This window comes from Danio rerio, chromosome 10, assembly GCF_052040795.2.
Source record: "Danio rerio strain M-AB ecotype USA chromosome 10, GRCz13ab, whole genome shotgun sequence".
NCBI classification, from domain to species: Eukaryota; Metazoa; Chordata; class Actinopteri; order Cypriniformes; family Danionidae; genus Danio; species Danio rerio.
In genome coordinates, this window is record NC_141030.1 from 30,001,284 (window position 1) to 30,026,232 (window position 24,949).

Genomic DNA, 24,949 nt, shown 5'->3' on the forward strand with positions numbered 1-24,949 from the left:
TTTCTACAGTTTTAACTAATTTTGATATCACTTTTTTTTTTTTTTTTTTGCGGATTCCAACTAATTTTATGATCCAATACAACACCAAGAAACTTAATTGTATATACTCTTTCTATAACTTCATTTTAAATTTTTAAATCTATCTTATGACTACTTTTTAATTTTCCAAATAACAATAATGTTGTTTTACTTATATTTAATGACAATTTGTTTACGTCAAACCACAATTTCAATTTATTAGTTTTAGATAAAATCTACTCCATAAGTTTTGGTAAATTATACCCAAAATGTTTATATTATATTATATTATATTATATTATATTATATTATATTATATTATTCATTCATTTTCTTGTCGGCTTAATCCCTTTATTAATCCAGGGTTGCCACAGCGGAATGAACCGCCAACTTATCCAGCAAGTTTTTACGCAGCGGATGCCCTTCCAGCCTCAACTAATCTCTGGGTAATATATCATCATATGAAAAAAAAATCTAACTCCTGGGCATAATACATGTGCATAGATGCGAAGACACTCAAAACATTTTTGTCTGCAGTTTACATAATGGCCACCGATGTCACTAATAGCAAGGGTTTCTGAAATCTACGTTTAGAAAGACATAGATTGACACTCACCATGATCTCGATCTGAAGCGGTGACCTGAATTATGCTTGTTCCTGCAGGCTGGTTTTCCCTGATTTGGGCTTCAAACTCATTTCGTTCAAACCATGGAGCTTCATCATTTACGTCAATCACCTGGATGGACAGCACCTGAGTGGTGGAATGCTGGGGTATCCCATGATCCTCTGCAACAATAGTGAGATTGTAGCTCTCCTGCTCCTCGCGATCCAGAGGTTTGAGGATGGAGAGAGAACCTGGAGAAGAGAAGAAGACAAAAACATCTGTAGATCTGCTACGGTAATCATTTGCCCTGCGGCCGAGGTTAGAGAGTTCTCTGTATTTTTACTATGCATATTTGTAATATTTCATCTTGCACATGGCAAACTCTGTTTAAAAGATCAAATTAATGACTTAATGTAGCCCATCACAACCAAGAATTATTCTTAAGGAAAATTAAAGTTGCAGACTGAAATATTGTGGTAAAGTACACAGAATAATACTGACTCATATTCTTGTATTACCACACTGCATGTGCAAAAAAATCATGGTGTTGCTCAGAGAAGTTTGGCATGTTAATTTAGGATTTGGCAATTTGTACCTTCTGGTCAGTGCAAAATAAAATTAAATAAAGTAAAATAAAAAACAAATCTAAAATAAAAAACAATTTTAAAATAAAAAACAAATCTAAAACAAAACAATGAAAAATGGAAGAAAATAAATAAAGTAAAAAGTAAAATAAAATAAAGAGTAAAATAAAATAATAAAAATGAAATAAAAAAAGGAAAACAAAAAGGAAAAAGGAAAATAAAGTAAAATAAAATATGAAATAACAGTGAAATAAAAAGTAAAATAAAATAAAAGGTAAAGTAAAATAAAGAGTAAAATATAATAAATAAATAAATAAAAAGTAAAATAAAATAAAAAGTTATTTAAAGTAAAAAGTAAAATTTAACACAAAGTAAAATAAAATAAAATAAAAAGTAAAATAATAATAAAAATATATAAAAAATAAAATAAAAAGAAAAATAAAGTAAAATAAAATATAAAATAAAATATAAAATAAAATAAAATAAAGTAAAATTCAATATAAAATAATATAAATGTTAAAAATAATAAAATAAAATAATAATAAAATAAAATAAAAAGTAAAATAAAATATAAAATAAAATAAATTTTCAAAATATAAAAGAATAAATACATAAAAAGTAAAATAAAATTTTATTAAATTAAAAAATAATAAAATAAAATAAAGAAATAAAATAAAATAAATGTAAAGTTAATTAATATAAGATAAAATTAAATAAATGAACTATAATAAGCTGTTGTGATCAATATTATTTATTATAAAAGATGTTAACAGAAAATTGCTCAAACATCCGAAGTCAAACACAATATCCATAGGTACATTTCATTTTTGATACATCTGTCCTCTGTTTTTCTCTTCAGTTTACCTCCTCCACTCTCTATACGCAACTTGAGAATGCAGCTTTTTGCTGACTTGCTGGTATGAAAACCAGGGAAGAAATTAGTTGTCACGGATCCATTTTTGAACCTTTCCAGCTATACCTCCCTGCAATGCTGTCATCAGCAAGACCCCGAGCGAGGGTCACTCCGGATAAACACACCGCTGCGGTCCATACTTCTCGCTGACAGAGAAACATTATTGTGTGTTTGTGAGAAGTCTGTGTGCGGCCTCTTTTTTTATTTACAGTCCACCAAACACACTCTAGCTTTAAACACATCATTGAGATGTTTGAGCTGATTCCTGTTTTTCTAAACGGTAGCTCTGCTTTTGTGCTTAACGTACACCTAGATGTTAAAGAGTGTGAAGAGTCTCTCCTGAGCATCTGGCTAATATCAAATGTGACTGTCCTGTGCTCTAATATATATTATAGTGCATAGAATATGCCTGATTTAGCACCAGAAACGCTAACCATCATAAACCATTTGACAATAATGGAAGGAAAATCGTCCACAGCTGCTGAGTCGATTAGACGACTTTGTCTATTTAATCTAATTTCGCGTGAGCTGTAAATGGTCGTATTCTTGGATGATGGGAGGAATTTCAGTCTAATACATGAATATTTCCAAGGCCAAATCAAAGAGGTGCGGTCGACGGGCCAAAATAATACTGGGCTCCCACGAATAAACCCTTCAAGAAAATGATCCGTTCTGCTAAATTACTTCAGGCTTTGAGCGAACGGTTCATAAAGCAGCGTAGTGTGAGAAGGAGATGTTTTTTTAAATAGAGCGAAGTAATGATTCTTACCACTGTTCGAGCTGAGAACAAACCGTCCCGCTGTGTTTCCTGACTGGATTCTGTAGGACACCCGTCCGTTTTCACCCTGGTCTGCGTCCCAGGCCATGACATACAGCAGCACAAAGCCTACCGGTTGATCCTCCATCACGCTAACAGCAGTCGGAGAGCTGAATATCGGAGCATTGTCATTTTCATCTGTCACAAACACTCGTGCCGTCACCGAGCCCCAAAGCCTCTGATTGGCATCCAATGCGGAATCCATGGCTTGGACCACCAGGAACAGACTGGATGTCTCCTCGTGGTCTAGTTCACGGCCTAGCTTCAACACTCCTGTTACTGGATCAAGATTGAAGAGATCTGGGTTATCAGGCCACCGCTGTTGGACAGAATAACGAATCTCGCTGTTCGGCCCACTGCCATCTTTATCAGTCGCTTGGAAGGTGTAAACAGAAGATCCAGCTTGTGTGTTTTCAGGAATAACAATAGTGACTGGGTCTTCTGGAAACTGTGGTGCGTGATCATTACTATCCTGTACGTTGATTTCCAACTGAATCATGTGAGTGTTCGGATAGGCCTTGGAGAAATCATCCACCTCGATCTGTAGGGTGTACCGTGACCCTTTTTCATAGTCCAGCTCTCTAGCCAAGTAAACATCTCCTGTCAGACGGTCAACCATAAAGGTTCCTTCGTGGTCTGTGCCGCCGACTACTAAGTAGGTCACCTGACCGTTTAAGGTCACTTCACGTTGGTCATGTGCTCTAACCGAGCCGATAACAGAGCCTGGTTTGGCTCCCTCCACTGAGTTAAGGGTCATGGATAGGGTGTTGGGCTTTGGAGAAATTCTTGTGGAGCCAATGACCTACAGATTAAAACAAAGCACATTGAGAAGGAATTAAATGTTAGCTATATTTTATGCTCAGTTCATACACTGGCTGCTTAAATGCAAGATCTGGGCCAAACATGAATGCAGTTGCACAAGGTTGTAGTAACAATTCTGACAAATTTACGACATAATTAAAGAGCCCCTTTTATAGGTTTTTGAAAATGACCTTCCATGCATTGTGTAACACAGCACTAAGTGAATGAAAACATCCAGGTGAGGTTTAAATCTAAAAGTGAACTGTGTTTAAAACTATTGATTCTTTAGCAAAATAGTCGACTAGGAGTTAAATAAATGAATTGAGTTGGGTTCGGATCTTTTGTTTGATCGCATCAATGTCGATATCACCAAATATGTAGTTCCAGTTCCGGTAAAATGTGCACACAAAAATGTGACGCGTGCTTCTTCCTTTACCGATTTAAATGCATTTCTGAACTGGCGATCCTCAGCTGTTTGCCTTTGCTATGGTCACCATTAGCTATTTCTACACAACTTTTGCCACTGTGTGGATTAATACTGAATTTGTGTCATTGTTACTACTTGGGGTTAGGGTTAAGAGTAGAGTAATATGCTGGTGTTTAACTGCACTGCTTTATTGCATTCCTGCATTGGGCTCTCACATACTTTGTGCTTCTTCATACTGTAGCCATGGTTGTCACACCTGTTGCAGTGCCCAAGTTTGGACACTTGAGGGCACTAGTTTGTTTTGTAGTTTCACTTCATTTCCCATAATTCTTTGTATTACTGATTGTGTTATGTTACAGCTGTTTCGTGTTTGTTAATTTAGTTCTGTCTTTATAAACCCTCTTGTTCTCTGTTTTAGTTGCCTTAGGATTTTGTTAGCTCCTTACGTCTGGTATGTTTGTCTGGTCATCTAGTTTTTGTATTTTGATAATTCTTGGATTCCTGTTTTGTGTTCGTTTTGGTTAGCACTTGTTAGCACTCCTACCCTGTCCTTGTATTTACCCGTTTTTGGATTTTCACCAGTTCCTTCGTCTGGTCATCTAGTTTTTGCATCTTGCTTATAGTTCTGTGCAAGATTTGGAAACCTTTGTCTCTTGGAAATCTGTCTTTTTGGATACCTTTGTCTTTTTGTTAATAAATTGCTGCACTTGGATTTTTGCATTTTGTGTGATTCTCCCCCATTCGTGACATAATCCTAAGGCCACTAAAACAGAGAACAAGAGGGTTTATAAAGACAGGACTAAATTAACAAACACGAAACAGCTGTAACATAACAATCAGTAATACAAAGGATTATGGGAAATGAAGTAAAACTACAAAACAAACTTGTGCCCTCAAGTGTCCAAACTAGGGCACTGCAACAGGTGTGACAGTGGTGGCCATTTGTCTCTGTCTCTATGCTGAACGCAGTCGACCATTCGCAACAGACTGGGTCATCGGACCAATAACCACAGATTTACTTTATGTTAAAGAGGGGTTTGGGAACAAATAAATCGCTAAACAATTCATATGGGAGTCGCTGGGATAATTAGGTAAAAATAAATGCATATTAAAAGACAATGAATGTGTTTTTTGACCATGCACGCATATCAGCATGTTGTTGGAGACCCCTTCAACCAAAATATGACCTTTTTTAATGCAAAATAGGGGCTCTGTAAATCTAAAGACTTTGGGACATTCATTTTGTGAAACTGTTTTTACCCCGGTGCATCTTGAAATTGTCTTCCTGGAATATGACTATGCAACATGACTTTTTTATTAAAGAAATGAAAGCTACACATTGAATCAATTAGGGTTAAAAGAACTGTTGCCAAATACATAACATTCCAGAAACGCTTAATCACATACCTGTAGACTCATCTGAACAACAGTTTGGAGCTTCCCAAATATTGACCTCATCTTTTTTGGTAAAACAATTACATTTAGCAGATTCTGCAAACTTTAACTGTATATATAGAGGATAAATGGAAGGTTATTTTTCATCATTTGCCAAATACACAGTAACTTGTTCTAATTCCCAGTGCATGGGTGTGTTCTCATTGTTCTAGACGTCAATATAACAAACAACACAGAAAGAATAAGATTAAATGGTCCAGGCTGCCACATTACATGCCTGTGATCTCATTTCCCATGTCCTTGAAGTACAGTAGAGCTGGAAAATGGTTGACAGGTGAAGCCTTTCATATTAATACCCCATAAAAAAAGACAAAACAATACAAGCTCAAGCGGATCACAAGAAGGAAAGCAACAGAAGGATCGACGCTGATCCATTTCTGTACTCTCTCTTTGGTGCAAAGTACACTGGACTTTCAAACGAAGCTGGTATTACTGACGGTATGTAAAATATTATCTTGAGATTGCTATGGTGCAGGGTTGTCCAGTGCGAGCGTATCAGCATTAGTGCTAGCATGTTAGGGAGCTGAGATTTGCAGCTTTCTGTTTGATCACAAGGTACCACAGCTGGGCCTCATCAGAGCCATCTGGGAACACTTGATTCCTTCTGCGTCCCAATTCGCCTACTTATAATACGCCTTGAAGTATGCAGTTTTTAAGAAGAAAAAGTCAGTACTTTTGAGCATGTAACAGACAAGTAGGCAAGATTTGGTACCATGTACTTTGTCATTAACAGACCATTCTGTTGCCTAGTTACAGTCCCTGTCAATCATCTTGTCCCATTCTCCCCATTTCTTTTAAGTATTGGAGGTGAAGTAGCACCTACTACTTATTATGCTTCTGAAGATGTTACTTTATCTATTTTTCCCACATTTGTAGTTTTAATAAATCTAGGCCTGCACAATAAGTAGAAAAAATGACATAAAAGTCACAATTTAGCAAAAGCTGCAATTGTCATGCACCTTTTGCGAGGGAAGCAAGGCTCTGTAATTCGTAGTAAATCACCTACAAAGAGCAGAGGGTGCTATAGTGCAGAAACTAAAGTTACAAATTGAGTTTGGAGCTAACCCATGTTATTCAATGTGTTTTTTTTCACGTACTTTCAGATGTAACAGCAATACAGAGCTGTAGATCATTGAGAAGTAATGCAAAGAGCTGTAAAATCCCAGAATGATTATCTTTGATTTCTGAAATGCATTAATTAAATCTTCTGCGAAATTTCAATGGCTTGTCAGTGAACTGTGGCTCTGTGTAGTAAAAAGCTGCTCCATTTGAAAGCAGGTGCTGGAGATTTACAGCTGATTACAGAACCGGCTTTACTGACAAAATGTGCATGAAAATCACATTTGATTAATTATGCATCTCTTATCAAATTCTTGACCTACCAGCAATGTGTCATTGAGTACGTTTATATGGACACCAATAACCTGATTAATTTAATCTGATTAAGGTCATATTCGAACTAAATCGAATTAAATTCATCAAAAATCGCTGTTTACATGATAGACTCTTAATCAGAGTGTTGCATTAATCGCATTAAAATCTGATTATTGGTGTCCATGTAAACATACTCAATGAAGAACCACAGACACATAATGCAGAGGTTTTTTTTCCCTCACATTCCGCGTACAGTATCAAATTCCATTAAAACAACACTCTTCCAGCAGTTCATAGTTGCATCCAATATCTCGTTTGTAACTAGGGCATGCATGAATGTTCCAGAATGAAAGTGAAAGTGCCGAAATGCCATAAAAAATTTTCATAGGAAATGTGGATATCGCGGTGGTGCAATGACGTTAATCGTTAATCGAATTATACGATTTAACATGTAAAACGGGATCATGAAAGGAAAATTCAAAAAGCAACTCATGTAAACACCTTAATCATATTACTGTCTAATTCAGATTAAGGCATATAATTTGATTACTGATGTCCATGTAAATGTAGCCACTGTCAATATTAGCCAATCGAGAGTGTACAAACAGCTGCATTTTGTATTATTACCAGGAATACTAGTAACTTTGGAATACTTATTTAAACATACCAATATTTAAGACAAGCATATCTATACTATTTAGTTTTTTCTATTATTATTTATTATTTTTTATTATATTTCTCCCTCACCCTTATCTTCTTCATACATGCATGCAACCACACACTCTACAATTACCCATTTTAAAAAAATCACATCTGTAAAAGCACTCAAAATAGTTTACTATTCGTTGTGAACAGACTCTTTGGAATCCGGATTCTTTAAGGTCCTGTTGTCAAGATACAGTTCGCCATGTCTAATTTGTGCGGTTTCATGCCGAGCGTTGGGATTAAAGCAGGGTTTTGTGTTTCGGTGGGTTCCTCTGAAGCAGGAAGTAATGCTTGGAGTTTTGAGGTGTTTGTGTGTGCATAGACAGAAGCCAGGCCTCTGGGTCACTGCTCATTTCCCTGCTCCAGTAAAGACATCACAGCTCAAGGGACTGTTGACAGTTTGGCACAGTCAAAGGCCTTTTATCCAAGATTTCAGCAGATTAAGAGGAAAAAAAATAATCATAATTGAGGGTCGATGTGTGACTTGGACGAATAAGCAATCCTCACAAAACCAGCTAAAAATACAATAAGCAGTTTGGAGAGATTAAACTGCACTTTGTGGGAATTTTTTTACAGGCAGACAAACATAATATATATATATATATATATATATATATATATATATATATATATATATATATATATATATATATATATATATATATATATTCAGTTGAAGTCAGAATTATTAGCCCCCTTAAATTATTAGCCGCCCTGTTTATTTTTTCCCCCAACTTCTACTTAAAGGAGAGCAGATTTGTTCAACACATTTCTAAACAATCCTTTTATTAACTCATTTCTAATAACTGATTTATTTTATCTTTGCCATGATGACAGTAAATAATATTTTACTAGATATTTTTCAAGACATATTTAAACAGCTTAAGGTGACATTTAAAGGCTTAACTAGGTTAATTATGTTAACTAGGCAGGTTAAGGTAATTAGGCAAGTTATTGTATAATGATGGTTTGTTTTCAAGACTATAGAAAAAATATATAGCTCAAAGGGGCAAAAAACTTTGACATTAATCAGAGTTTTAAAAAATTAAAAGCCCAAAATAAAAAGTGAAAATAAAACAAACAAGATTTTTTACATATTATAAACATATTATCAGACATCGTGTGAAAATTTCCCTGCTCTGTTAAACATAATTTGTGAAATATTTAAAAAAGAAAAAAAAAATTCAAAGGGGGGCTAAAAATTCTGACATCAACTGTATATATTATAAATATATTTCAAATAAAATAAGTAAAATTGTATATATAGAAACATATTAAAAATCCAAAAGACCTGACTCACGCATATAAAAATTACTTTTAAATGATGAATTATGAAATATGAACTGAAAAAGATTCTATATTAGTACATGAAATAGAATTAAACAAAATAGAAAGATGAAAAATTAATTCCAATATTAGCACATAAATTAAATGTAATTAAATTTTTTATTTTATTTTTGTTATTTTTTTTTCAAAATCCTTTAGTATATTCAGGAAATATATATTAGATTTTTCTTCAAATGTTTTTCAAAAGGAGGTTAAGCCGGACCAATGTCTAAATGAATGGTAAATTCATTGGTAAATACCCCCATTTGTTTGTTATTAATTCACTGTAATTTTTTTTTCTGATTCATCATTGGGGTTGCTATGTTTACTGTCTACCGGTAGATTTCATTTGTATTGTTTTTGTATTTAAAAAAGAAAAAAAATTAATAAATTATATAAAAAAATCTTTAGTGTAAATAAAACAACATAAAACAGATTACAGATTACCTTATAAAGGCAAAAATATATTTTTGTATTGTTATTAATTAAACTAAAACAAAACTAAGAACATTAAAAATACTTGTATTATAATAGCTGCACAATGCTAAAAATATATGGTAAACCCTGAACGATTAGCCTTGATTTGGACTTTCTCCATTTTCGTTTTGAGTTAATAGTATAAAAAGACATCCTCATATACTTCAAACAGCAATATCGAGGGATCACAATATGCCTGAACGGTCTCACCTGTATAAGTAAGACAGCAGAAGAGCTCTGAGAAGGAGCTCCACGGTCTGAGGCCGTGATGGTGAAACTATACTCCGCTTTCTCAGCTCTCCTCAGGGGAGAAGATGAGCGCAGCTCGCCAGTGTTTGGGTTCAAGGAGAAACGTTCCGCTCTGGAGCCTTAAAAACCAAGGGCAAATCAAAGCATAAATATAGACAAATATGGTAGTATAAGTATCCCCACAGAAAAGCACATGAGGCTCTAAAGATAACAATTTACATGATACAGATTTACCATTTTATAATAACATCCTCTGGCAATAATACCGCCCAACACTTCTAGACTCTTCCTTACCTGATAAAGAGTAGAAAATAGTGCCATTCTCTCCTTCATCTGGGTCTTTGGCATGAAGAGTTCCTAATAAAGAGCCAGCAGGAAGACCCTCCTGAACCTGGAAGACATCAAGCAGGTTTTAAACAGCACCGTCTGGCTGCTTACACTCCATGCAAACAACTTCAAGAGTGGGAACATTTCCAAGGTCACATAAACAATTTTTGAAAGATATTATGTACGGAGGTAATGACGTTTTTATGATGTGTAAACTGTGCTTTAATAAACACCAGCACCTATGTTATGACACACTGATTTAGGGCTTTGAATGAGGCCTGTGCCAGTCTGGTTCTTGCCTGAATGAGGATCTCCCTGCCAGGTTGCGTGTGGCTGAAGGCTGGTGCATTGTCGTTCTCATCTAGCACTGTGATGTGAGCTGTCCCGGTGGCACTGCGTGGAGGGGTACCGCCGTCCTGAACCACTACCATTAGCTGATAACTGGACTGGTGCTCGCGGTCCAGAGCTGCTCTGGTGCTGATTTCACCTACACACAAAAATGAGACACTAAGTCTAGATATGCATTTGCTGTTGAGTGCTGCTGCTGTTAAATTTAACTAAACTTAACAAAACCTACTTACTAATTACTAACGGATACAAAATGATATATGAATGAATCAAACCTGAAAACTTTTAGGATTTTAAATCAAAATTCTAATCTACACCACACTACTTTTCTAAAGGATAGTTCACCCAAAAATGAAAATTCTGCCACCATTTACTGACTCTTCACCTGTTCAAGACCTGTTTGATATTCTTTCTTCTGTTGAACACATTTTTAAAAATTATTGTTGCTGGAACCCATTGACTTTCATAGTTTTTTTCCTATTATAGAAGTTAATGAGTGCCAGCAACCAGCATTCTTCAAAATATCTTCTTTGTTGTGTTCAACAGAAGAAAGAAACTTATAGAAATTCAAGGTTTAAAACCACATGAGGAACAATAAATGATGAGAGAACCAAAGTTCCATAGTTAAACCAAAAAATAACCATGGTATTGCCACACTTACCATGATTTTACCATGGGATTTGTAACAAAACTATTTATTCAAATGGTAATACAGCAAAAAATAAAAATGGCTGCTACATTCTTACTATAATGAAATCACAATTTTTATAAGTTTCACAAACTTATAAATGTCTTATTTAAATGCTAACAATGTTGCAAGATAGCATATGGTTAACACATTGCAACATGTTAATTCATGCTAGCATTTTGCTTAACATACTAGACACATAAAGGTTCCGTTGCATGGGTTAGGCTTAAAGTTAGCAGGGACAAAAAAAAACTTTTTATATTTACCCCACTTTTAACAGTGAAATAAAAAAAGAATTTAAATAGTTTTCGCATTTTCTCTCACAAATAGCAGAATAAACAGGTCTTCATCCATGAAATTACATAGCTTCCTTTACAGAAATCATTTCTGCTGTCAAAAGTTTTCAAAGCCTCCATTCAAACGTCTTATCTATGGCTAAGTGTTTTATAGCAGAATTCTCAAACTCAATGTTCTGAATTCACAAAACATTCAGTATTTGAACTTTGTTCAAGCTCACCTGTTTGGGAATTGATTTGGAAGTATCGGTCAGTATGAAGTAATCTGTACGTAAGGCGACTGTTGAGACCAGCATCGCGATCAGTAGCAGACACCCTTCCAAAACCAGTCCCAGCAGGCAAGTTCTCTCTCACCGCCAAGAAGACCCTCTCCTGAGAAAAGCGAGGAGCGTTATCATTCTCATCCGTCACTGAAACTCTAATTGTAGCACTACCGGTCCTCCCCATCTGCCCGCTTCCAGAAGTAGCAAGTACAGTCAGCAGGTAGATATCCTTGACTTCTCTATCCAAAGCACTTTTAACAAACAGCCAACCACTGTCTGGGGCAATCCCGAAACCCACTGCATCCCCATCAGGCCGGAGCCGGTACGCCAATGTGGAAGTCGGTGTGGACGATCCTCCATTTCCATTGGGATCTCTATTGAGTGCCCGGACCTGTAAGAAGTTGGTGTTTAGTGGTGTGTTCTCCTTCAGCTCCACACGGTAGGTTATTGTGTCAAACACAGGTCCCTGATTGTTCTCCGCCTGGATGTGGACTACTAGACTGAACGTGGCACTAAGTTGAGGAGCACCACTGTCTTTGGCAATAACTTGGAGGTCATAGCGAGGTACGCTATCGTACGACAAACTCCCAATTAACCGGACTTCACCACTGCTACGCTCCACACCAAACGTGCGCTGTCCTCCGGAGGAAATCAAGTCGAAGCTTAGTTGCCCATTAGGACCCGAGTCCCGATCTTCAGCCTGTACACGGTACACAATAGTGCCCATTTTTGTGGCTTCTGGCAAGAGCAGAGATTCAGAGGATGACGGGAAAAATATGGGGGCATTATCGTTCACATCTGCAATGGTGACCCGAACACGGGTGTCTCCAAAAGCTGGAGGTGATCCGCTGCGTGCTTGAATTTCCAAGTCAAAAAAGGGTCGTGACTCGTGGTCCAGAGGAAGGCTCGTCCTTAGCGCTCCAGTTTCTGGATCTACCATGAAGTATCCATCTGGATCCCCAGCAGAGATAGTGTAGGTGACATCCTTAGAGACTCCTGAAGCGAGAGAGGGTAAGAGAGAGAAATGGCATAAGATAAGCAAGAAGGGTTTTAACATATGATTTAAATCTAAAATGACTTTGTAAACTTTTCACAAGGACTGAGACCTATAGAAAGAAAGTCGTCAATCATGCTTTTTATAATTCAACATTCAAACACTTTATTTGAAATTTAAAACTACTTTCAAACTACGACAAAAAGCAGACTGCTTACAAGCTTGAAATATTCCAGCAACATGCGAGAAAAAACACTAGCAGCATGCTAATTCCTGCTAGCAAAGTATTTAAACATGCTATTTATCATACTATTAAAACATGGGTTACACTTTACAATAAGGTTCATTAATTAATGTTTATTAATGCATTTACTAAGATGAACAAACAATGAACAATACATTTACTACTGTTTTTGTTCATGTTAGTTAACGTTAGTTAATGAAAATACAGTAGTTCATAGTTAGTTCATGTTAACTCATGGTGCATTAACTAATGTTAACAAGCATGGACTTGGATGTTAATAATGCATTAGTAAATTTTCAATTATGATTAATAAATGCTGTACATGTGTTGTTCATGATTAGTTCATGTTAGTAAATGCATTAACTAATGAACCTTATTGTAAAGTCTTACAAAAACATGTATTTACTCATTTAAGCAAACAATATGGTAAACATGCCAGCTTAATTAACAGCAGGCAAGTTATGAACATTTTAGAAATATATTAGCAACATGCTATTTCTTGTTAGAAATGTTTTAAACACATTTTAGCAACAATGTTCAGTAATTCTAATGATATATTAAACATTATATATACCTAAAAAGTTGAGAGGGGTCTGGATGCAGACCTGGTGCAGAGCAATCTGAGCTGCATCCAATGCTTTTTAATGCGCTCAACTAACCCCACCCCTAACCCTACCAGTCACAGTGATGTCACTCACTCCATTGAGTGCATTTTGTCTGACATTGCATCGCTGAGTGATGCAATCTCAGCTTGCGTCATAAAGGCTGCATTCAGATACTATTGAAAAAGTTCATGCTAGCAATGTGATACATGGCTGCAACTTCATAAAACATGTTGGCACTGTGATAAATAATCTTAAAGGCTTGCCAGCAATGTGCTGAAACATGTCAACAGTCTGTTTTTGTTAGAATTAATCTAATACAGTCAGTTATATTAGAAAATTGTGTATATGTACATGTGTATATTATATAATATCAGGGTTTCTCCAAGTTTCACCATGTGAAATTTAAGACTTTATGAACATTATTAATTAAATTTTAGACTTATAAAGGGGGAAACACAAAGGAATTTTTCAAATGTCCCAAATGGAAAAGATTTTTGTTTTGCATGATTTTTGAGTTTGCATGTTCTCCCTTGTTTGCATGGGTTTCCTCCGTGTGCTCCAGTTTCCTCCACAGTCCAAAGACATGCGGTACAGGTGAATTGGGTAGGCTAAATTTTCCGTAGTGTATGAGTGTGTATGGATGTTTCCCAGATATAGGTTGCAGCTAGAAGGGCATCCACTGCATAAAACATATACTGGATAAGTTAGAGGTTCATTCCGCTGTGGCGACCCCAGTTTAATAAAGGGACTAAGCCCAAAAGAAATTGAATGAATAATGAATTTATTTAACAAGCTTCCACTTTTCCAAATGTACATTATAATCGATTAATATTATGCCTAAATCACCTTAAGTTAGTTATCTTGTTCTTAAACAATTTTGACAAAACCATTTGAAATTAAAATTGAAACCAATTGAACCAATTAAACCAATTCTTTTATCAGTTAACAGCCATAACATGAAAACAATTAATACACAGGTACATCCTATAGAATTCCCCATTGTTTTTAACACTAAAATTCCAACAAAATACCCTGCACTATCAGAGAAAATATAAATATCCACAAATAATCATTTCCAGCACCATGAGGTAGAGAGGAATCTGTGATGGATGTGACTGTTTAATGAGCTTCACACCACAGCTGCTGCTCTGTTTGCACAACTGGCTCAGCGAGAGTGAAAATATTCCCTATCAGGCTTTTTCAGCACCTCCACCGTCTCACAGACACCGATTCATGGTTCAGAGAGAGCAGCACATGGGCTACTTTATTTACTGCCTTTTTAGACAATGATGGTAACTCCAAGAAGAGTACACATGGAAAAAGCTGAAACTCACCATTCCTGCTGCTGGCTCTCACTACGCCAACCTCTGTGCCCCGCAGCACGTCTTCAGAGACGGTGAAGAAGTACTGGGCCTGTTCAAACACCGGGGGCGCCACTGAGCCGCCAACAACACTGATGTTCACCCTGGCATTGACAGGTGCTGTGAGGCCTCCTCCATCCCGTGCTGAGATCACCATGGGGATGACGGAGTTGGCCTTTCCGTGCAGAGAGCGGGACAGAGAGATAACACCTACCAGGAAAGAAAAAACATTGTGAGAATGGAATAAAAGGCGAATTATGACTATATGAATATTAAATGTAAGAAATTGGATGGGTCTAAGAAACAGAGACATAGAGACCTTGATTAGTCCTGAAGATCGGTGGCACTTTTTTTAAATAAATTTTTAAAAGTTATTAGATTTATACATACTAAATACACTCACCGGCCACTTTATTAGGTACACCTTACTAGTACAGGGTTGGACCCCCTTTTGCATTCAGAACTGCCTTAATCCGTTGTGCAATAAGATTTAACAAGGTACTGGAAATATTCCTCAGAGATTTTGGTCCATATTGACCTTGTGGGTAGAAACATTGTCTTATTAAACTGTCTTTTGATAAATAAAATGGCAATGTGCTATATCTGTTTATTTCTGTCAGGATCCAGGCCTTACAGCCCAGTCACTCCTCTCTGTGTTTAATGTCTCTTTGTTTGTTTTGTGTATAAGCACATGGTTGTCTCTTTTGTTATGCTGGCCATGTGCTCCCCTTGTCCCGCCTCCTTGTTTTCCTATGCCTCACCCCCTTGTTTAGTCCTTGTTTGTCTAATTATGTTCACCTTTTCCTCGTGCTCTCTACTCCCTTTATAATGAGTTCATTTTCCACTTGCCCTTGCCGGTTCGTCAATCGTGTTTAGTGCTTGCTAGAAATATTTATATAGTCCAGTTTTGTTTCTTTTGTCTAGCCTTAGTCTAGTACTAGTCTTTTTGATCTTTATCTCGAATTAATTTATCCTTTTGATTCTGTTTATTTATTTATTTTCTTTCAGCAAGGTTGCTGTCATTTTCATTTTTCATTCTGTTTGTAGTTCAAGACTAATTTCCAGTTTTCATTTTGCCATTTTTGTAATCCTCCATCCCAGTCTGGCCCTACTTTTTTTTTGTTAGTTTATTTTTTAGTTCTGGTTGTTGTGTTTTGCTTTCTGTTTTATCTCCAGCTATAGCTTTTCTTTTTTTTTTTTGGCCTTTTGTTTTAATTTTTAGTATTTTTATTTAGTTCCTTATTTGTTTCATTTTATTTCTCTGGCTCTATTTTTCGCCCTCCTAAATATTTCTTATTTTTGTTCTAGTTTGTTTTTTGCTCGTTTATCTTTTTAATTTTCTTGTCTCCCCAGCTGTCTAGTCCTGTTGTGTCGCTTGCCTCCTGAGTCTTCGCTGGTTGTGGATCCCCTTAATTTGATGTTCCATCTGTTTGCCACCCATGTCCCAAACCGGAGGTGCGGCAAGCAACCTATTGACTGCCTAGCCTGAAGTTAGAAATTTACTTTTTCCCGACCAGCCTGTTTCACCCCCCATAAGACACTCCCCTCTGTATCATCTTGAAGTCCTAAGTCTCCTCCCCTCACCAGCCTTTTCTCCTACCACCAACCTTCACTATTGTGTGGATTGTCCTTCTGTGTTGCCTTGTTTACCTCCTGTAAATAAACCTTGTGTTCTCCTGCCTATTCTGCGTTTGGGTCCTCCTTGCCAACCCTGACAATTTCTGTCTTCATCCTTGCACTGGCTTCAATTTATATTCAAACTTTAAATATCCTTTTTATTTATAACAATATTTTCCCTTACCTTATCAAGTTAGGCATTCTGCTCGGATATATTTTTATTTGTTACTTGTGTCAAAAAAAAAAGAAAATTAGTTTCATGTTTAAAGGTCCAGTAGACTGTAACAATTTACCTGCTGATATTCGATCTGTTACATCACTTAAGATGTTTAAGCAAATTTTATTATCATATTTTACTTTGGATTGTACATTATTCTTGAAGATGCTATTATTGATTATGTTGTGCTTTGATTCACTGATCGGTATATTTAGTTTTATCTCACGTTTGTAATCAGACGCTGTCGTGGTGCATTTTTATTTATTGTTTGAGTTTGAGTGTTGTTTCATGAATGTTAGAATAATTTATGTTTTGTTTTGTTTTGTTGTCTTTTGTTGTTTCTATATGATTGGGATGCACTGTGGGTCCCCTTAAAAATGGTAAGATGGTAATAATATATTTGTCATGATGACCAGTGATCTAACCGTCATAGATCGCTGGAGAACATTCACAATAACATGGACTATAATCCTGTCTCATATGAACTACAAGTCCTGTCATGCAACACACACACACATCTGCTCCAAGTCTCTATTGATTGGACTCACACAGCTGATGCTGCTCAAAGACTGATTAAAAGAACTATAAAAACAGCACAAACACACACAATGTTGCTGAGTCTTGTTGAACAGTTTTGTGAATGTTTTTGACCCTTGCCTTGTTTGTTTGTTTGTTTGTTTTCTGCTTCCTACCTATACTGACTTTCGCCTATGTATTTGACTACGACTCTGGATTTGCCTGCATACATCTGTTTGTCCCTGTGTAGACTGTTGCTTGCCTGACCATTCTCAATAAACCTGCGTTTGGATCCTCACCCCTGTTGTCAGCGTCACTTTAAAATACAATATTATGATAGATAAATATTAAAATACAAACAATTCATTGCCATACCTGTGTCCTTGTTGAGGGTGAAGAAACTGGATCCTCCACCAGACACGGTGTGGTACGTTACTCTCCCGTTAGCTCCGGCATCAGGGTCGTGGGCTGTTACTCTGATAACAGATGTCCCGGGTGAGCTCTGGGTGCTCAAGCTGACCGCATAGTTCAGCGGGTAGAACGAAGGCCTGTTGTCATTAATGTCTTCCAGTGACACCAGCACACTGGCAGAGGATGAGAGGCCACCCTGAGGGAAAATATCACAGCATATTGTTATCATGATCATCATTACTGACATGAATGACAGCAGGACTGCGGACACCGACCAATCAATCTTGATGATTTCTGTGTGTAATTATGCTGAAAAATATAGTACTTCACAGTGGGATATAATTGTTTCTGTATATTATGTTGTAGTGTGCATTGAAATCGGTTGGTTCACTCATCACATTTTATGGTTGCATTAATAATTGAAATAGGAAACGAAGCAGGCAGCGCTAGCAGCTTATAAAGGGAAACAGTGCGAGTGTGTGTATACAGTATGTGCAGCAGTCTCCCCATGGGACACTGCTGCTTTATTGCCTTTTCATTTAGAGGACTCATGATTGTTGTAACTGGCAACTGTTTGAGGAAAAACTGATTACAATGGGTGGTGCAGTATGTATACAACAGAAATAATATTTTTCTTTAATTCAACTTTGTGCTTCTACATTGTGTTTTAAAAGGTTTTCACTTTTCCCTTATATTGCATTAACTGGAAAATAAAGTAAATGTAGGTAAATCCTATTACAAATGTATTAAAGACCAGTATTTTTCCATATGACCGTACACTAACAATAATACCATTCTATATTCAATATCATTCTAATTAATTAATTAGTGAGAAGTGTTATGATCTTTTGTGTAAAGTGATTCCCAATTTTGAAGTTTTGATGAGATGGCAACATAACACCAAAATTTTAATGAAACAGAAAGATTAATGCTAGCCTTTTCTGAAAATTATAAGCTCTCTGTTTATTAAATTGCTTAAAAATTGGCCCAGTTAACTTTCAGTATAAGTGATTTAAATTAACCTCAATTTTTTGCTTTTATTCTCCCCTTGATGACCAACATTAAGCCACCAACACTTTTAATGACATTTAAATACAGTAGTTAGTTCATCCAAAAAATGAATATGATGTAATTAATAACTCACCCTCATCTTGTTCCAAACCTCTGAGATCATAGTTAATCAATTTATCAGCATACAGTGTGTACAGACATATAGGGCATGTGTTTAGGAGAGTGTGGTGCCCGGTCGTGCCACTGAGGTATAACTCATATGCGCCTGTACTTTGTTTTAAACAGAGCAAGTAATCTTGAATATTCACTTCTTGTTGTAATGTTAAGATTGTATAGTAATGTATGACATACTGGTGTAAAATCCGTTAATTTATGATGACAAAGTAAAAACAGAGAACACTAAACTACAGAGAAAAATACTGTTTTGTCATGTACTTCTCAATTTTTAGATGTAAAAGTTTTTTTTTTTTTCAGTTTTATGCACTGTAATACACTTTTACCTGTCAATTACTCAATGAATGAACTAATCAATCAATTAATCCATCAATCAACCAATCAATCAAATAGTCAAAATGACAGAGAACACACTTTTTTGTTGACTATCTTTGTATTTTTTTTGTACTGATTCAATTTATGTTTAGTGTCCCATCTGATCTCACTTTATATTAAGTATCGCTTATACAGTACCTGTGAATTCACATGGTAACTAGATGTGTAAGTAGTATGTAACTACAATGTATGTACACACAGGTAACAACCCACTCAATAGTATGTGTAAAGTCAAATGTGTAACAGGACATTGGTAACAACACTGAGAAAGTACACATCTGTAACAAGAATTACATAAGTGCATTGTGTTACAACAATATGAACTTGCATGTGTTTTCCCACTTCCACACCTGTTTGCATACCATGTACTTCTGAACATTGTATTAGAATAAGAATGGCAGCACTAACACTGCAATAGAAGGCTTCACCTTGTGATACCAGTGTACTTACATGGTAAATCCTCAGAATCGGTCTACTCAATATAAAGTGTAAAATGGTCACAAAACATACTACATTACATTACATACATGGTAACGAGATGTGTAAGTATGTAATGTAATGTAGTACATTTTGTGACCATTTTACACTTTATATTGAGTAGACCGATTCTGAGGATTTACCATGTAAGTTCACAATCACAGGTAAAAGCGACACTTAATATGAAGTGGGACCCCTAAGCAACCTCAAGGTGGGAATGTTTACTAATAGTTTCAATTGCCATCCAGATAGACAGGCAGCTACAACGCCGCTGCTAGTGTGAAATAGCATTAGACCATCCAGAGTTGTTCTAATTTTAACATTTACCATGTACATTTATTTTTCTCTTCTCATGAACTCAGCCTATACTCTATTTTTGTTTTATGTATGCACAAAGTAGCTTCATAATATTGCAATCGAACCACTGAAGACACCTGTTTGGACATATTTTTTGTACTTTTCTAGACTTTGAAAAAGTGGGGACCATTGCCTTCAATGGGAAATGAGGCAGCTCTAGAATTTATGTTAATTTGTGTTCTGAAGACGAATGAAGGACTCAGGGGATTAAAGACATTAACCATTAATAACAGAAGTTTTGAATGAACTAACGTTTTAACTTGCAGTGAACCCAGACACCCAAACTCATTTACTCACCCCATCGGTCGCAGTGACGGTGAAGTGGAAACTGTCTGCTCCTTCATCCCGATCCAGAGCCGTGCTGGTGCAGATCTGTCCACTCTCCTTATTGATGGAGAACTGGCTGAGCGGAGCACTCACAGACCCCGATCCAATGGAGTATGTGATGGTCCCGAATGACCCTCCATCTGCATCATCCGCCTTTACCTGAAAAACACAAACACAGAATTACAGTTGACTGATTTCATTAACCCTCAAAATCACAATCAGAGATTTTTTTAAAATAATGAATCAATTGCATTCTGATTTGCTTTAGTTACATTAAAAATCTAGACATAAATCCGCAATTTCTTTGCTTTTTTTTCTCTCTCTCTCTGTTCTCCAGCTGAATGAACATGGATTTACTGGCAGCCGGACTATTCTCAGCCGCACCTGTATCATCAATCTCTCACAGCGGATTGATAAAACAAGAGAAACGGGTGAAAAGTGTCTCCCTTTTCTACCATTCGCATTCTCTGCCCTTGAACGCCTGGGTGAAACATCCGTGGAAAGACGGATGCTCTTGATGAGAGATGGAGACTGCACAGAGTAATGAGGTGGAGGTGAGAAGTTGAAGATCTTGGATTTTCACTTCTAGAGGTAAAGGTAAGATCTTATGACCGTTTCAGGTGTAAAATCTGCCCAATTTATGGTGACATTAAGATGAGAAGATGCAGAGGAAAACTATTTTTCATGCACTTCTCAATTTTTATATGTAGCATTTATTCAGACTAATAAAAAGACAACATCCAAAATACACATTTAAGTGTGAACCAACCAACCAACCAGCACTTTAAAACTACCTAAAGGGTTTCTCAGACCACTTGGAATTAATCTAATATTTATCTTTACCATGTAAATTTATATTTCTCTACTTTTAAGATGCCTGGCTTGCAAATAAGTCTGAATTGTGAAACAATACTAAATATTGCTCACTTATTTTATTTTTTTATATTTACTAGTCTCTATCCTTTCCTAACTGATGCCATAGCTATATCACTCTGCAGCCCAAGACCGGTTACTCACTGAAGCTAAGCAGGGCTGAGCCAGGTCAGTACCTATGGGAGACCATGTGGGAAAGCTAGGTTGCTGTTGGAAGTGGTGTTAGGGAGGCCAGCAAGGGGCACTCAAACTGCGGCCTGTGAGTCCTAATGCCCTAGTAAAGTGAAGAGGACACTATACTGTCAATGACCGCCATCTTTTGGATGAGACGTTAAAATGAGGTCCAGACTCTCCATGGTCATTAAAAATGCCATGGCACTTCTCGTCAACTCCACCAATAGCTGGTGTGTGGTGAGCGCATTGGCACCGTTGTCTTGTGGCTGCTGTCGTATCATCCAAGTGACCCCCTCATGATTGTGAAGCATTTTGGGTGTATGACCATACATGATAAATGCACTATATAAATACACATTACTCACTTTCTATGTAGTTCTATACTATTTTTATATTTTAATTGTATCTTTTTTATATTTGTTATTGTTGATGATTGTTCTTTTCTCTAATATTCAACAAAACCTTTAAAGAGTAAATAGTGGTCCACCCAAAGTGGACCAAACCACTGTACAGAACAATAAAACACAAACAGGACATAAAATACAATTAAAACCCCTTTAAGAATCTGTGAAAGCATCAAGCGTTTAAAACGGAGATATGTAAAAGCTCAACAGCTATCAAAGGCCAGGAATTTAAAAGTCCATCTTATAAGGCACTTTATCAATGTCTGTCTGTAGATTTTAAATGCAGTTTTAATTTGAGTTTAAATCATTTTTCTCTCATACATTGAACCATATATTCCAACTTCAGCAGCACTTGCATACATCAAACATCTACTCTTCTATATTTTAAAGGTTTAAACAGAGGTTAATGCTCATACATAATGACATTTTAGAACATTTTTTTATTAAAGTTTGCAACTCTTCATGTAATCCGTCAACAATCAGTAAACAAGGATCGTATGGTGAGTTAACTAGTTAATTAATTACATGTATTTATATTCTACATTATTCAGCTGTGGTGTCTTTCCCTAATGTGATGGCAGATTGATGAAATATGTGCCATTTGCAGCAATATGGTACAAAAAAACATGGATTTGTGAGGGATAAATGTTATCGAGAGAATTCAGGGTTTACTCAGGAGATTTCAGAGACTGTTACAGCAGTTGCTGAAGGCTAGAAAAGGGAAAATGTCTTGGATCTGGTCCCTCTATGCTTCCACAAATCATAAAAGCCTTTGTTTGTCTGGGCATCATGCCTTCTCTTTCTCGCATTGATATTTTTTTACAGCAACTTAGAGATATGATGAACTTAAAGGGTGAAAAGAGAGAAGAGAATTGTGTTTATATGCAAATGACAGAATGTGTTTTTACTTCCCAGACCTTTGTTTGTGGGAATTTTGTAAGTTCTTACAAGTTTTATCTCATAATTTGATTCTTGAAATTGGTTGACTTCTTGCAATTATAAGTTCTTACAACTTTATCACAATTTTCAGTTTAACCTCTAAGTTATGAGTTTTTTTTTTTTTTTTTGGCTATTCTGAGTTTATATCTTGCAGTTACAGAATTAATAGCGGGAAAAAATGTGCCTTGTAAGTATTAATTTATTTATTGACTGTAAAAATGTTAACATAAATCTCCTCTATATAGAAAAGATTTTAATTTGAACTAAATGCTGTTCTTTTGAACTTCATATTCATTAACAAATCATGAAATAAGGCCAGTCAGAACTGGATTTTTAAGAATGATCAAGCTTTAAAACAAGTAGCTACATATAACCCAAGTTCGTCCACTAGTAAGAAAGACAAACTTGACAAGGCCTGATTAATTTTGGAACAAGCTATGGTCAATTTCATACCAACAGAACACGTCATAACAAATCTTTCTCAATGTACATTGTCCTCCTAAAACCTACTCAAACAGTTCATATATAATCCTTAAGTAAAAGATAATATACAGCTAGTCAGTCATTATCATAATATAAACCCAGACAGAGAGAATCCGGACTCTCGTATCACCCTAAATGTGTTTGTTTTACGATAATAACAATCTGACTGTGCATAATCCACCTTATTACACAGCTACTTTTTAAATAAATAAATAACAAAATCCAATAACGATTAGAGGGGACATTATTTCATTATGTTGATCAAGAAACTACACATTATACCAGCAGTGTTGGAAGTAATTAGTTACAAAGTTAAATAAATTAGATTTCTGATTAAAAAATTTTATTAATTAAGAGTTTACTTTTTCTTTTTAGAAAAATTACAGTTACTTATAATTTACTTGCTTTAAATACTGTAAATAATTTAATAGTTTTGTATAAATCAATTTAAGAGTTGTAATTTTATTATCAAATATCAAATATATTTTGCAGAATAATTCTATTTTTCAAGTAAATGTAACATTTATCAATGTAAATGCAATATTAGTGAGAAATTAGTTCATGAAATATAAGGTATATATATATATATATATATATATATATATATATATATATATATATATATATATATATATATATATATATATATACCTTATATTTCATGAACTAATTTCTCACTAATATTGTATATATATATATATATATATATATATATATATATATATATATATATATATATATATATATATATATATATATATATATATATATTCAGAGTATCTGCATAGTTATTTAGTTATATATTTTTAGATATTTTGCATAATAACCTGATTTAACATGATAACTAAAGAATGATAATGCTTAAGGTGCTCTATGTAATTTTTGACTCTTCTAAAAAATACCATAATATGTTTGCAGATATTTAAGAAACATGCCAAGTGAACATTCATTTTTATTTGAAAAACAATACTAAAGTCAGATATTCTGCTTTGAAAATGTGCTTTCTGTGCTGGAACGCTGTCTTTGTTTGGGTTCTTTTAACCCACCCAATGCCACTTTAGCCAATTATATTTCAGCACTCCGGATTGCCTTGGAGGGAAACCACATATTTCATCCATTTGTTCATTCAGAAAGGCTCTCAAAGCATGCACCCGTGACCAAAATGCAACCTCCGGTGGACAGTAGAGTCCAAAATGAGACGCAGAATCAGAGTTCCACATGGGGTTACTGATTAGCAAATAATATAAATATTGCAAATGGCATTCAAACTCACAATGTTAGCATTTAACACTGAATAAAGCACATGAGGTGTACGTGAGGTGATCATTGTCAGTTTTCTGTTGCTCACCTGTGAGAAATAGAAGCTGTTTCTATTTCTATCAATTCGAAGTGTAGTACAATAGTACAATAACTCATTTTAATATGGAAAATATTCCTTCTATCGTGTATCGTTGCTTTTATTTAGAACACGATTTAAATCAGCCTGGTTGGTCCTCAATCTGGCAACCTGCACTTGTGTTTGTTTTGATCCAGGAATTCAATAACTAGTTCAACCACTGGGAGTCAAACTTAAATACAGTACTGCACCTTTAAGAAACAATGAAGTAAGAATTTTGTCAATATATGGTATGTGTAAAATATGGTGTTGCAAATTTTTTTAATCGTTTCTAATTTTGACCCATATAATGTTTAAATTGTTTTAAATTGTTTGATTATA

General features: G+C 35.5%; 1 protein-coding gene across 2 annotated transcripts in view; it reads right to left on the reverse strand.

The window, feature by feature from the left end:
- The window catches only part of dchs1b (dachsous cadherin-related 1b), a 162,817-nt gene that overhangs the window by 18,472 nt on the left and 119,396 nt on the right, over positions 1–24,949 (reverse strand). For both annotated transcript variants that reach the window (XR_015501166.1, XM_087270700.1), the window contains exons 3-11: positions 20,330–20,518; positions 17,603–17,834; positions 14,851–15,087; positions 11,632–12,669; positions 10,378–10,565; positions 10,046–10,142; positions 9,713–9,870; positions 2,890–3,739; positions 635–874 (exon numbers count right to left, since the gene is read on the reverse strand). Coding sequence is in view for 1 of the 2 variants with exons in the window: in XM_087270700.1 (XP_087126826.1) it covers positions 635–874; positions 2,890–3,739; positions 9,713–9,870; positions 10,046–10,142; positions 10,378–10,565; positions 11,632–12,669; positions 14,851–15,087; positions 17,603–17,834; positions 20,330–20,518 (3,229 nt within the window). In the remaining variant the exon portion in view is untranslated. The remainder of the gene's footprint in view (positions 1–634; positions 875–2,889; positions 3,740–9,712; positions 9,871–10,045; positions 10,143–10,377; positions 10,566–11,631; positions 12,670–14,850; positions 15,088–17,602; positions 17,835–20,329; positions 20,519–24,949) is intronic.